The 15,923-nt window shown below is 33.1% G+C and overlaps 2 protein-coding genes across 2 annotated transcripts; both read right to left on the reverse strand.

Moving 5' to 3' along the window:
* Window positions 1-3,634: 3,634 nt before the first annotated feature.
* Window positions 3,635-7,240, reverse strand: LOC115983985 (54S ribosomal protein L51, mitochondrial-like). The gene is made up of 4 exons (XM_031106852.1): window positions 7,061-7,240; window positions 5,958-6,041; window positions 4,252-4,358; window positions 3,635-4,157 (listed from the first exon to the last, which is right to left on the reverse strand). The coding sequence occupies exons 2-4, from the start codon at window positions 6,035-6,037 to the stop codon at window positions 3,985-3,987; spliced, it is 360 nt and encodes a 119-aa protein (XP_030962712.1). The 5' UTR covers window positions 6,038-6,041; window positions 7,061-7,240; the 3' UTR covers window positions 3,635-3,984.
* Window positions 7,241-12,976: 5,736 nt separating this feature from the next.
* On the reverse strand, window positions 12,977-13,642 carry LOC115987023 (60S ribosomal protein L27-3-like). Its single transcript, XM_031110464.1, has one exon. It carries the CDS (start codon window positions 13,582-13,584, stop codon window positions 13,177-13,179), a length of 408 nt encoding a protein of 135 aa, XP_030966324.1. The 5' UTR covers window positions 13,585-13,642; the 3' UTR covers window positions 12,977-13,176.
* Between the last annotated feature and the right edge of the window lie 2,281 nt (window positions 13,643-15,923).

Genomic DNA, 15,923 nt, shown 5'->3' on the forward strand with positions numbered 1-15,923 from the left:
TAGAATCTTTTAAAGATTTTTTTATAATAAAAAAATAATAATAGAAGTTGCAAAAGTTTGATCAAGCTTTGCAAATATTATTAGGGCTGTGAAAAAAAAAAATATGGTAAACTGGACTAACCGATTGTGATTATTGGTTTTGGTTGGTTTTCCAACACGTGGGTGACTAGTTTTTGTTAAGATTGCGTTTGAATATTGGCTAAAAAATGCAGTTTTTTTAACTATTTACCTTATTTTGCTACTATTCATAGATCCTATTACACTTTTTGGTACTATGTATAGGTCTCACTATCCTATTTTAACTAACTTTTTTTATTTATCTACCGTACTTTCAGAAAAAAGTTTTCAGTCTCAACTAAATAAGTTGTTCCCAAACAGACATGAATTTTTCAATTTTCAGTTTGGTCTTGGCACTAGCAGGCAGATGTGTGTATATATATTAGTGAAGGTATGTTTGAGTGTTATGGAGGTTTTTCTTTTTTTTTCTTTTTTTTCTAAGGGAGAAGAAAATGGATTACCTATTCCCATTAATTTGTTGATAATAAAGAATTCGAATCTAAAATCATAGTTAATAGAATGTGTAGTCTCACTGTCCTATTTTAACTAACTTTTTTTATTTATCTACCGTACTTTCAGAAAAAAAAAAATTCAGTTTCAACTAAATAAGTTGTTCCCAAACAGACATGAATTTTTCAATTTTCAGTTTGGTCTTGGCACTGGCAGGCAGGTGCGTGTATATATATTAGTGAAGACATGTTTGAGTGTTATGGAGGGCTTTTTCTTTTTCTTTTTCTTTTTTTGGAGAAGAAAATGGATTACCTATTCCCATTAATTTTTTGATAATAAAGAATTTGAATCTAAAATCATAGTTAATAGAATGTGTGGTAGAGCTTAAGTGTAATACATTAAGTTTCTTAATTGAATTCAAACACATAACTATAATGAATTTAATTATACTTAAAAATATTAACATTATTTATATAGTATTAATCAAATAGCACCCTTTTTTTTATAATTCAATAGTTACAATGTGAGAGGAGAATTTGAATTCTAGATGTCTCAGTTAGAAACATCAAAATGTACCAACCAATTGAGTAAAAAGCTCTTGGCAATACAGATAGCATTGTAGAGTCCGAAAAAAAAATATTAAAAAAAAAGCCTTTGTCAACATATTTTGATTTATAAAATAGCTAGTATTCAAGATTAGAAATGCATTATTTTTCAAGATTGATAGCTAGCAGCCTAGCAGTGTATTGGCACATAAAATTCTCTGTTCTCTATAATTGCGTAGATATTCAAAAAAGAAGAAATAGTTTATGAGAAGTGCTACGTTTATAACATTTTCATACCACTTCTGATGGTTTAGGATCTCTTCATTTTTTTACCTTGCAAGTATTGCTAGCACAAATTTTCATTTTTGCATGCTATTTTAGACAATTTTCAATCCCCTCCTCCACTATGTTGGGAATTTTCTACCTTTTGCTAGTTTTTTCTTCCTTTTTAATTGCAAGATGAGGTATAGGCACTTGCACAGACTATGAAATATTAAGTTCTCTTGTTTGATTTCAAAGCACAATAAAGCCTCTGGTTTGGATACAACTTATCACGTCTGCATTTTCAAGCCGCACGTTTTCAGCCTTTTTTTTTTTTTTCCCAACCGCAGTTGTTGACCAAGTCTTCCGTGAACAATGCACTTGTGCACTATTCACGGACCCGCAAACTTCACTTTTCAGTAATTTTTTCATTAAAAATGGGTCTTGAGATACTATTCACATATTTAAAAATTATTTTGCTATAGTGTTTTCAATTTTCAATTTCAACAAAATAAGTTCTATCCAAACGGACCCTAAGTCTAAGCATGAGATTACCATGAAATGTAGCATTGTTCTAAGTATGAGATTACCATGAAATGCTTAGGGTTGTTGAGGTGGTAGGCATTGGAGGCAATTAGTCAAAGTCTTTGCTTAATCCCTTGAACCTCTATATGTTAGGGTCTGTTTGGATACCGCTTATTACTAAAACTGAAAACTGAAAATACTATAGTAAAATAATGTTTAAATGTGTGAATAGTATCGTGAGACCCAATTTTAAAGTTTTTTTTTGTTGAAAAAAGTACTTGCTAGTCTCGTGAATAGTGCATAAGACCCACTATTTTTTAGCAAAACGCAGGAACGCACGGAAAACGTGTGTTCCCAACGCACACTTAGTCAATTCAAAGGATGTATGTCCAATGGCCTTAAAAATTCAAGAGAGATTGATACATTTCACCTAAAATTAGAATTTAGAAGGCGACAATGACACTGGGCAGACTTTAGTTGCTCGACAATTACACTGGGCAGACTTTTGTTGCTCTCTCTCTCTCTCTCCAACAAACCCCCCCTTTTTTTCTTTTCATCCAGTCAATGCAAGAACAAACAAATAATATCCACTCAAATGCCTGTAAGCTTGAGTATTCATTTGGAAAACAACAGTCATGGTAAAGATGATCAATAGAGATTAAAATGAGAGAGAAATGTGAACAATATTAAAGAAATAGCAAACACTATTCAATCCCAGGTTAAAAACAAATTTTTAGGCTTTCTGAAGAATCAATTTGAACAAACTCCAATTCAATAGTGCGGTGCATGAAAAATGTAATTCATTTCAGTAATTATATACAATTCTTACAAAGCTTAATCACTTATAGTGATGAGGTATACTGATAAAAATTAGCTGCAATTTATCAGATCCTTTGTATAAGTTTCAGCTACAGAACCAATAACTGAATGTGGACGCTCTTGACAAAACTTATAGCCTCATTCAAAAGCACTGCAACATGAACTCGTATCTATATTGCCTTCTACTAACATTTAGTGCATGGAAAAATGACACATGAATTGGTGATTAGCATTAGGTTTTTCAGCAAATATAGTTTATAATGGAGCTGCCTAACCAAATTCCACATACAATGTCAAAGAATATGCAATTGGTCATCTAATCCATATGCACCTGGTCACATACAATGTTAAAGTCAGAAATGGCTAAAATCTTAAAGCAGTGTGAGAGAGGAGAAGAGAGAATCTTTGATTTGTTGGATATCTAATGCTTTCTTTCTATTTGCAACCACAGTATCTAATTAAATGCTGTTTTAGATCTATACCCAATTAAAAGATCTTGCAAATGTAACTACACTATTAGCAACTACAATATCTAATTTAATGTTGTTCTAGATCCATTCCCAATTAAAAGATCTTGCAACTGCAACTACGCCATTAGCAACTACAATATCTTATCTAATTTAATGTTGTTCTAGATCTATACCCAATTAAAAGATCTTGTGACTGTAGTTACATTAATTCAACATTTGTTTAGATCTATTCCTTTTGTCACACACATTCAAGTTTTAATCTGTTCTCCTTTACCGTAGCTAACAAGATCAAATCTTTCATTTGTACACAATGGGTTGTATATTTTTTGTTCATTTGGGGTGTTGATTTTCTTGTTTGTTTTGGTTAGTTTCTGTTTCAATCGGATCCAAGTGGAATTACTGTAGCTCATTAGATATTAGATTTGGTCAAACACTTCTTGCATAGCAATATACCGACAAGTCCACTCAACAGCGCTAAAAGCATTGGCTGCAAAAAGACACATGAGCTTGAGTACAAGGTTGACCTACTAGTAGGAAGCAAAAACCATAGTTTTCTCAGATTAACCCTTCCATTTTAACAAAGTATATAGGATTACAAGGAACATGAATACCCATATTCCTGTCATAATTCTATGTAAAACAAAATTGGGGTAAATGCCATAAACGTTTTTGAAATGTGTGACTTGTGAATATTGCTAAGAATCCTGTTGCATTATATAAAGCATCAGCCAGATTGCACAACTGATCACAATCCTTAAGCTCCTATAAGTGAAGGTTCCACTAGGCCTGTAATTATGGGTAAACAGAACAATAATAATAAACCAAAGGAGGCTCCTCATGGAGCTGTTTCTTGTACCTCAAAATTTCAATTCTGTTGTCCATGTACCCTGAACGCTAGGGTGTTTGGCAACATGTCTTGTCTTCAGTTTCACAACCTTTCTTCCCAAAGAATTCCTTAGCCTGGTTGCATGTAGAAGTACGTCTTTTGGATCCATATTCTTCACACATATCACCCTTTCGTTTTTGTTCCCTGTGCATTTGGTAAAAGAAATCCTTATTTAAACTTCACATAAGAGAGGAAAAGAGAGAGAGAGAGAGAGAGAGAGAGAGAGAGAGATACTTACGGTAAAGTCCTTTCAAATGTGGATGCTGACCACGAATCAGCTGAGTAACAACATCTAGCTGAGGATTTTTCTCTCCTAATGCTGGCAGATGTGACTCCATAAATGCCCTGCCATATTGATTGCTTACTTGTTAATCATTAAATAAGTAAAAGGAGGGAGCATCTGCTTTTGTTTTGTTAATGAATTTTTTAGCATCCACTTTATTCTGACAAAATGAGCCTTGCTAAATGTCCGGTTTTATCTTCAGGGATCTCAACCAATTACTCATCTCAGAACCTACATATTACTATTATTCTCAGTGGTGATTGTAGCAGCATTGACCAAAAAGTAGCCAGCAAAAATAGATAAGCCTACTACAAAGAATGGACAGAGTAGAAAGCAAGTATACAACATAGTAATTGTGCTTCCATCAATTGTCTATAAAACTTGGTTAAAAAGACCAGCCCACTAAAACAGACCCCAAAGAAAGAAAATCAAATCAAATCACATTATGCACTAAATTATCGATCTCCTGTCTGGAAAGAGACGGATGGTATATAGTAGGGGCACTCTATATAGCACCTTTGTCAAGATTGATGGAACTAACAAAGAGTGGACACCATTTTTTACACCAAATTCTGGATAGTTTCTTTCTCTACCACAGTACATGTAGTTTCAATGAATTCTCACCACCATGATACTAAAAAATTAAGTAATTAACTATAGTGGAAGCAAGGAAAATGGCTGGGATTTCTAACTCTGTGGAAGAAAGTTAACTTACTACTCTCCCTTTTTTCAGTCCTCTCAACTTAACTCCATGGAAATAGTATACTAGAAACTAAAGCAACTTCATATTCTACCTAAAAACCCTCATCAGGAAGTTAATACCTCTGAAGCCCTCATGACTCTAGGGGGAAGAAAAAAAAGCAACTGTGAACAACCCTGCCTGTAGCCCAATGGATTCTGAAATAGCATGAATTGGGACTATCCAAGAATTTGCTATTGGCAACATATAATACCCAGCTCAGTACCCTGAGAAATGCAAATTTAATCTGCTGGAACATATAACACTCAACCCAGCACCCTGAGAAATGCAAATTCAACCTGCTAGAAAGTATACCAGAAAGACCTGGAGTCACATTCCCTTCGCCAACTTGCGAACTACCTTAGATCATTGTCCTTTGCAAAAATAGAACACGCTGACATTACATACGTTTTAAAGTAATTATCTTTCCAAGACACAAGAGAGAGAGAGAGAGAGAGAGAACAAAATATAGAGCAATTTTTCTAATCATCTACCCTACCAAAGAAGAACAGTTCTACAGTCTGGCATAACTCATAAATATGTTTGATTAGTACACATCACTGTCACCAAAAAATAATCTGTTTTTAACAACTAACAAATTTTGATAACACACCAAAAAAAAAAAAAAAAATCTACAATTCAGATCAAACCAAGAAGAATTCCCACACAAATTAATTTGGTTTTTAGCCTAAATGTTTGTGGCCATTTACAATCATCCATTTCAACTTAAGGTGCTTCATCTTGTTCAATAAATCATCAGAATTGGCAATATATTAATCCACAAACAAAATTTCAAAGAATCTATTATAATAGAGCAAATTACAACATCCATGCAAAAGCCAAGGCATTCTCACTTCAATCAATTTTATCTTAAGATATAAATCTACAACAAATAATATATATATTAATATATAAAGCATACCTGATGCCCCTACTACTTCCTCCCAAATCAGAAAAGCTCAGAACCAGCTTTTGAAGTTGCCATGCACCTCTCAAAGCCATCTCACTTCAAAAACTCTCACTTCAAAACCAATACAACAACATAAAACAATAATATTATTAACATTGAAACCAAATTAATAAGAATAATAAATTAGTTTTGAGGATTTAAACTTTAATATAACTTTTCCTATCATCGTAATCATAATATTTATTTCCTATGCTTGATTCTAATACAAAGGAAAGGAATTTAAGTGCTTCATACGAAAACCTCATAGTTGAACCTGAATTTTTTAATTATAATTATATTTAGAATAAATTTTCTTTTAGATTACTTTCAAAATCAAATCTTGTAGAGGATTTTTACTCCTTTTTATTAGATTATTGCTTCTATTTGGTCGCCAAGAAAGCAAAACAAAAATATTCCTTTTCCTTTGGTTACTTTTTGTTTAGAAAATTTCAAAAAGTCAAAAGCTTGCTTTCTTCTCATGTTTTTTTACACCACTTAATAACAACATAATTGGGTTGCCACAACACAACTCACATAATTCGTTTAATAAATAGGTCGTGTTGGGTTAACAGGACCTGTTAGCTAATACCAATTTTCATAACTCTAAGTGGAAGAGTGTAACACAATGAATCAAGGTTATATTTTTAAATGTGGTTAAACCAAGGACTAATTACCAACACCAAGCAAGGACATAAGAACACATTAGTAACCTGGTATTAAAGACTCAAGTAAGTTATAGATATCAGAAAACACAATATTAACAATTGCATAGTATTAATGTGAGCAATAATTTTGCTGACTTAATTTTAATTAAATGATTTCAGCAAAAAAAAAAAACTCATGTCCCATTGCTACCAAATACCACACCACAGCCATTTATTATTGACATGTTTTTTCTATTTCACTTAAAAATGGAATTAGAACCATAAAACAAAGAAAAATGTGGCAAGGGCTGAAATTTTCAAAACACACCTGATTCTCATCACCCTTTTATTCTAAGCAAAACTGAGAAACTACAAAACATTAATAAATAAAAGGGAAAAAATGGCATTGTTTAACAAACAGAGAGAGAGGACCTTGATGTTAGCAGAGTTAGAGGTGACGGTGGTTGGTGGCGCGATGTTGACTGGTAGCGGCAAAACAGTGGCTTGTTTCTATGACGGTGGCTGGTGGCAGAGAAAGTTGGCTGTGGTTGCTGGTGGCTAGTGGTGGTGAGTGAGGGTGTGAGAGACGAATTTAAAAGAGAGGGGGGCTAGTCCCTAAATTTTAACAAAATTTTTTTTTAATGCCTAAACCTTTAAAACTTTTATTTTTCATACCAAAACTATTAAAATGTTTTACTTTCTATCACTTTATTAAAAGTTTTTTTTTTTTTTTTTATCATTCTTAAAATTATTGAAAACAAACTCTTAATAAAGTTTAGGAACCAAAATAATATTTTACTCCCAAAAAATTTGACACCATATGGAGATTGTTAATGATAAATAAAAAAGCAATGTTAGTAATGGGTTTAGATAAAAATTAGCAAAAGCTTACTAACTCAACTAGTGTGAAAAGATTGTGTCATATTTTTTGTATACGTGGCATTACTCCTTGAGAAAATCCGTGGAGACAAATTTTGTATCACAACTTTTGCTAAAATCCTTATGTGGTTGGTTATGAGCGATTAGGGAAAAATATATAAATTTATATAAATGTGATAAATAACCACTCACAGTTTACCACATTAGAATTGCAATAAAAGTTGTGGTAAAACTCCACAAACGACTCATTTCACTTACAAAAGTTGGGAAAGGCTATGAAATTTGTGTAAATTTTGTGTCACAACTTTTGCTACTATCCTTATGTTAATGTGGTTGGCTATGAGTGGTCGAAAAAAAATGATATACTCATGTGAAAGTGATAGACAACCACTAATAATTTACCATATTAGAATTGCAAAAATTGTGGTAGAACTCCTCACACAATTCATTTCACTTACAAAAGTTGAGAAAAATTCTGAAATTCTATGTGTAAATTCCGTGATTCTAGACTTTTGGATGTACTAATAATGGGTTCTAAAATGGATAAATTGGTAAATTTCACCTTTAGTAATTCGTGTTGATGGGCTATTGCAAATTATGCGTGTTGCGTTCACGTTAAGTGCGATAATTAATTTTTTTTATTCCTTTCCATAAAATTCTAATAGTCTACTAACTTAATAATTCCACAAAAGAAGAAAAAAGTACATATAAATTATACATGTTATACATGAAATATTAAATTAAATTAAACCACTTATAAATTAAGTGTGAAATTAAGTGTGTTTTGGATTAGATCTTTGTTGAAAATTTATTATTTATTTGCTAAAAGTTGACAAAATTATAGTTGTACTTAAATAATTGAGGTTTTTTTTTTTTTTTAATTAAGTTCTACATAAGCAAATAAGTTAAATAACTAAAAGGATAAATAAAAGACTAATCCAAACTCATACAATATAAGCATATATATATATACACACACACATATAATATTAGTGTGAAAAATGCAAATATATAATATGTTAGGTAAAGGGAAATAAAGTTAATTAAAAATAAAATCTATAATTTACTTACTCTAAAATTAAAAACATTTTCATTTATAAATGGAAATTTTATTATAATTTTAGTACACAAAATTACATTGAAAATGAGTCAAAGAAAAAAAATTAGTTTAAAATTTATAATAGAGGCTTGACGAGCGAGTAAGGTCGAGTACAAGTTTGATCTAGCTGGGTTGAGTCAAAATCGAGTACAGATCAAAAACTTATCAGTCTAAAACAGGTTGGTACTCCTATTACCCATGCCTCACCATTTGGGTTCATGCAAGTTAACAGGCCTAAGTCCAATTTTGTAACCCATTTTCTTTTTTTCATTTTTCTTTTTTATCGACATTTTCTTTTGTTGTTTAACAATTTAACCTAAAATTTTCTGTTGTTATATTTAAATTAAAAATTGGACTAAAAACCATGAGGCTTCTCATTTTAAAGTTTTTTTTTCCTTTTTTCACATGTATAAGACGTGAGCATAATTGTTAGACAATTATACCTTTGCTTCCAAAATTCCATTTTAAGATCTCTCTCTCTCTCTCTCTCTCTCTCTCAAAGTTCATCAAAAAAAGATCTCTCTCTCTCTCTGAAGATTAATAAAAAAAGCCGCAAATCCTGAGGACTTCCAACCGAAAACAATAGGTGGGTTATGGCAGCATTGAGGTTTTTCATGGATTTTTCATGGTAATTGGCTTTCATCGGTGGGGCGGGCTTCTGCGGTCCTTGGCAATGACTTGAATTTTGGCTGACGACTGGACTGGAGGAGTGGGGTTTGTTGTTTGTGGCAAGTAGAAGGAAAGGAGGAACTTTCCAAACACATCACGTGCATAGCCTGATTACAGGTTGCAGCAACCTATCCTAAGGATAGTATCCTTGATTTATAAGGGTCCATTTGGTAACGTAGTTTGTATTTTTTGGAAATACGTGTGAATAAAAAAAATGTAGAAATACGTATAATGTTGTTTAAAAACTGAAAACCGTTGCTTAAAATCATTTTTGATTGTATGCCAAACAATACTGTGTTTTGAAATGGCTTTTGAGGAACAAACCAACTTCCACCAATCAACTATGTCCAAGGTGCCTCTAATAGCATTCCATATTCGAGGGCACTGATAATCCCCAGAATGAGAAATTGTCCAGATACACTTAGGGACTACAAAGAGAAAAGTGTGAACATTATAAAAGAAATAGCAAACTCCATGTCAGTTGCTGTGACATGTCTATCTGCCTTGATGAAAGCTGAAAACAACCTTTTAGGGTTTTCAAATTCTTTCTAAAGTATCACTTAAAACCAAGATAGGCCCCGATTCAATTGAGCAATGCATATGTATGCCAGAGAAAAGTCATTCATTGCAGTGATTATATAACACAAACAAGTCTTACAAAGCCTAATCAAATCTTTTATGACTTACTCACAAAAATGAACTTAAGTTTGTCAGATTCTTTGTATAAGTTTCAACAACAGAACAAGTAACTGAATGTTACTTATTAGAAGTAATAACAGAAAAGGTAGGCACATCCAGAGAAAGAAAATTTTGTGGAGTTGAATGTCAATCATTATGGACATCTAGACCTCGTTCAAAAGCATTGCAACATAAAATAGGGCTGCCTAATCAAAAGCATTGCAGTGAATAGTGCTTAGTATTCAGTTAATATAGTAAAATAGGGCTGCCTAATCAAGTTTCACATAAAATGTCAATGAATACACTTAAGTCATCCAAACCCAACAAAACTTATCTTCAAAACATCCTGAAGATGGCAGACGAGAATATTCCAACTTTAACAGAACATCTCTACATCCCTCCATTGTCCGATCTTGAACCAAAAAGGAACAATTAGCCAAGTAACATATTATGTATTAATTCCAGCTGAAGCCCATCTCTTTTAGGCTAATACAATTGCGTGATTAATTTTACAGATTTGTAATAAAAAAACCCATGACAACATACCCGGAAAATTCAGCAAGAAATCCCGACTTGCACAATTTAAACAAGTTGAACCTTGTTCTTTCCATCTAGTTTATCAATCAATCAACAAACAAAAGCTTGAATTTTTTAGGCAACATAAACTAGATCACAATTGATCCACCAAGGCAGAAACCCATAGGAACCTAGAGATAAAGAAATCACCATGTACACGTGAGATTCATAATGTCTAAGAGCCACAAAATGCTTCAACAAAAAATGACCAGTTCAAAGATCCCACCACCTAAACATGTCAGCACAACCAAACCCAAATCTCAAAAATACAACCACAAGAGTCAGTATAAACAGATGCCAGAGCAACCCATCAAAACCAAAACCAAAACCATAACCTTTTAAATAAATACTCAATTTTCAACTAAAAAACCCAAAACCTACGTTATCCAAGGACACTCATTTCAGAATGCCTCATAAAGATAGAACAACACACCCATTTTAAATTAAAACCAAAAAAACATAGGGTAAAAATACACTGCACTTAAGGAATTGTACCCAAGTTTTGCCCACCTGCATAATTATTAGCCCAATACTCAAACTTCTATCAACATACAGCAATAGATCCCACATTATACAATAATACCCATTTCAAAAATCTCAATAAAGAGAAACCAAAACAAACCCATTTCTAGTGATAACAAAAACTGCATTGCTATTAGCCAAATACTCAAATTTCTAGCAAAAAAACAACAAAATGCCACATTTTCCAATGACACCCCTCTTCAGTAATCTCCATAAAGAGAATCCAAAACAAACCCATCAAAACTATAACAAAATAACATTTTCTCAATGTCTAAGTTACTTGACCTCTTTGCCCTCCAGAGAAATTAATTCAATTCCAACCCAATTTAGCATATACACTTTTGAGAACTAAAAAGAGAAAAGTGTGAACAACTGAACATTATGAAAGAAATAGCAAACTCCATGTCAGTTGCTGTGATGTGTACATGCAGCTGATGCCATGATGAAGGCTGAAAACAACTTTTAGGGTTTTCAAATCCTTTCTGAAGTATCAATTAAACCAAGACAGGCCCTGATTCAATTGAGCAATGTATATGTATGCCAGAGAAAAGTAACGCATTGTGATAATTATACAACACAAACAAGTCTTACAAAGCTTAATTCTTTTATGACTAAGTTTGCTGATAAAAATTAGCTACGGTTTTCAGATTCTTTGTATAAGTTTCAAATACAGAACAAATTACATGTTACTTATTAGAAGTAATAACCGAAAACGTAGGCAAATCCAGTGAAAGAAAATTTTGAGGGGTTGAACAGCAACTAATTTTTTCAGTAAATATATTTAATTATAGGCTGCCTAATCAAATTTCACATACAATGTCAAAGAATATACACTTGGTCATCCAACCCATCAAAACTTATCTTCAAAAGATCATGAAGATGGCATAGATCCATCCCTCTATTCTCCTCTTCTTGCCCAAAAATAACCAATTAGCTAAGTAAACTATTATATATTAACTCCAGCAGAAGCCCAACTCTTTTAGGCTAATAAAGTTGCATGATTACTTTCACAGATTTGTAACACAAAAGTTCAAGACAACAAAACCCCAAGCCCAATGCACGGAAAATGCAGCAAGAAATCCCTAGTTACACAGTTTAAGCAACAAAAAACAAACAGGACCCTTTTTTTCCCATCCAGTTTATCAATCAACCTACAAACAAAGGCATTAATTTCTGAGACAACATAAAGCAGATTACAATTGATCCACAAAAGCAGAACCACAGGACCCTAGAGATTGTTAAGTTCACATGAGAGTCCTAATGTTCATAGCCACAAAATTCTTCAACACAAAATGACCAATTCAAAAACCACCTAAACCTATCATAGGGTTGACAGTTCCCCACAACCAAACCCAAATCTTAAAAATACCACAAGAAGGATAAGTGAAACCAAAACTGCATAACCTTTTAACTCAATACTCAATTTTCCACTAACAAAAACCAAAACCCACATTATCCAATGATACCCATTTTAGATGCTTCAAAAAGAGAGAACAAAGCAATCCCATTTTAAATTATAAAGGGTAAAACTTAGGTAAAATTTACATTACATTCTGCAATTAAATTCCAACTCATATCTAGCAACAATTAACTGTACTTGAAAAAGATGCCACAATTCATGCTTCGTATAATGTACTGCATTGTACCGACTACATAATGATTAGCCCAATACTCAAATTTCTAGCATCAGACAGCAAAATGCTACATTTTCCAATAATCTTATCTCAATAAAGAGAAAACAAAACACACATTTAAATTATAGCTATTAGCCCAATACTCAATTTCTAGCAACAAATTGCAAAATCCCACATTATACAATAATACCCACTTCAGAAATCTCAATAATGAGAAACCAAAATAAACCCATTTAAAATTATAACAAAAACTGCATATCTGTTAGACCAATACTCATTTTTCTAGCACCAAACAGCAAAAATTTTCATTTTCCAATAATACCCACTTCAGATATCTTCATAAACAGAAACCGAAATAAACCCATCAAAACTATAACAAAATAACATTTATCTCATTTCTCAATTCTCAATTCTGTAGTAACCAAAAAAAATGCCACATTATCCAATATTACTCAAACAAAACCATCTCTAATACCTCAGACAACAAAAAATCAAAACCTGAGCTTAGAAAAGAACCACCTATTCTTTCCAGACTTAAACCTGTCCTCGAACCTAGCCTTGGTTTCCTTAGCTGCAGTGACCTTCTTGTCCCTAGACTGAAGAGCATCGGCGGAGACAATGTCCTTGAGATCGACATCGAGAGTGTAGCGAGTGGGCATGATGTGAGAGTAGTTCACGACCTTGAGGAAGGCCTTGACGCGTGACTTCTTGGCGGTCTTCTTGGCCGAGTCCTTGCGGATCACCTTCTTTGGGTACTTGGCTAGACCAGCTACCAAACAGTGACCGTAGGGTCTGTCTCGGTTGCCATCGTCGAAGTTGCGAACGATCACGGCTTTGTGGCCTGCGAATCGGCCCTGTAGAAGGACCACTGCCTTGTTGGGTTTCAAGAACTTCACCATTGAGATGGGTTTGTTTGTTTGTGTGTTTCTCTTTTCAGCTGCTGCTGCTGCTCGTAAAAGCCAGGAACTAGGGTTTTGGGAGTTAAAATGGTTTATATATAAGGGTCTTTAAAAAAAAGCAAAAGTTAATGTAATTTTTTCTTTTGGTCTTTTCTTTTTTTGCTAGAATGTTATCTTCAATTTCATCCCTAAAATTATATAAATTTCGATTTTCAACCATAAGCATTAAAAAATTTGCTTTTTGTCCCAAAAATATAATAAAAGTTTAGGTATTGAAAATTGTAACCTTTTCAATAGTTTAGAGACCAAAAAATAAACTTAATGGAAACTTAAGGACCAAAATCATATTTTAGTCTCTCTCTTTTTCCCCTCCTAACTTTCTTTTTTGTATGTATAACTTATAGATATAAGGTATTTTTTTTTTATGAAAATTTATAGATATAAGGTAAAACTTAGTTACACTCTAGCTATCTATTATTAAATCCAAATACATAATTGTTTTGAATTTAATTGTCTTCATAAAACATAATATTGTGTGTGTTTCATTGATTCATGCTATCATGTATTTAAGTTTAATTGCAAAACCTAATTTACATTACTTAAACGATTGAATTTAATTTTGCTATAGTTTTGCTTGGGAATAGAGTAAAGAGATGCGGATTTAGTTGTTTTAGTATGTTTGTTTGCTCAAAAAATTGTGATTTAAGAAAATGAGAAGGCTGTTGGTTGTGCATCTAGAATAAGACAAAGAAAAGGAAAACGAAAAAATTAAAGAAGAAAATAGCGTATAAAACGAATATTTCGGATATATATTTATTTGACATGACATAATTTAATTGGTCAATCTAGTATCCCCCAATCTTTAGAAGTCTATTTGCACTTTAGCCTTTTGACAAGTAAAGGGGGGAGAGGAGAGAGAAGTGATCATATAAAATTGATATCTTATGAGCAAATTTGCCTAAGTGGAGCCCTTCTCCCTCCTCCCCCCAAATTCCGGTTTGAGGGAATTAAAAAAGAAAGATTAAGAGGGCTTCCCTCCCTCAAAAACATCTAAACAAGTTTGGCTGAGCAAATATTTTTATGGACTATTGAAATTCACTGTCACATGATCCTATCTGTCCATTATTTGAATACACAAAGGACGATCCTTGGCTTCATGACATGATAGAGATGATCACTGCTCTTAATAACTCCTCCACAGTGAATGCATAATAATATGAGTATCCTCATAATTTCATTGCAACAACCTATCCTTGATATATAATTCCTTTTTGATTGTATGCCAAACAATAAAGTTGTTGTTTGGAATGTCTTTTGAAGAACAAACCAATTTCCACCCAATCAACTATGGGCAAGGAGCCTCTAATATTATTCCATATGTGCACTGAAAATTCCCACATAGAGAAATTGGCTAAGTTACTTGAACCTCTTGCCTCCAAGAAACTTAATTTACGTCCAACCCAATTCAGCACACAGTAATTTTCAGGGATTAAGAAGTGAGAAATATAGAGCTAGCCTGATAAAAGGCTAAAACCAATTTTATTGGGTTTTCAAATCCTCTCTCAAGTATCAGTATGGACCAAGACTGACTCGAATTCAATGAAGCAATGCATATGTATGTCATAAAAATGCAATTCATTGTAGAAATTACAAACAAAGCTGAATCAATTCTTATGGGGACTAGGTTTGGTGATAAAAATTAGCTGATCCTTTGTATAAGTATCAGCAATAGAACAAATAACTGAATATTGCTTATTCAAAATAATAACTGAAAATTAGGCACATTGATGTAGGACAACCTAGGCTTCCCACCTAAATTAGTCCTACCGTAAAACCTTAGGCTTCCCACCTAAGGTGTTTGGAATCACCACCAGACAAATCAATGAAAATAATCTCAATAATAATAATAATCTGTCAAATACAAAAGGAACCATCTGGAGCTTTATATACAGCTTCTATGAATCATAATGATAAAGATAAACTCTCCTAAACAAATCCTAAACAATCTCAAATACTAATACGATAATCCTAACAATCTTAAATACTAATCCAATACTCAAGATAAACCCAAATAAAGATAACATAAATGATAAAGATAATCTCCACAGATGTGCCATCATGTGCGGTGTCCGCACCAACTCCCCTGGGGTGGGAGAAACTCGACCTCGTCGAGTAAAGCTCATAAGGATCAAGTGACATCAGAATAAACTCCATCAAGCCAGAAGCTCACTAGTTCAGCATGGCACCTCCGTCGACACTCATATGTGCGGGTGATAGGAGGTAGAGATGAGGTGGTAGCAAGTGTATCCAAGTAAGCCTCCAAAAGAGCAGGATCAAGT

Source organism: Quercus lobata, chromosome 4 (assembly GCF_001633185.2).
Source record: "Quercus lobata isolate SW786 chromosome 4, ValleyOak3.0 Primary Assembly, whole genome shotgun sequence".
Classification (NCBI taxonomy): domain Eukaryota; kingdom Viridiplantae; phylum Streptophyta; class Magnoliopsida; order Fagales; family Fagaceae; genus Quercus; species Quercus lobata.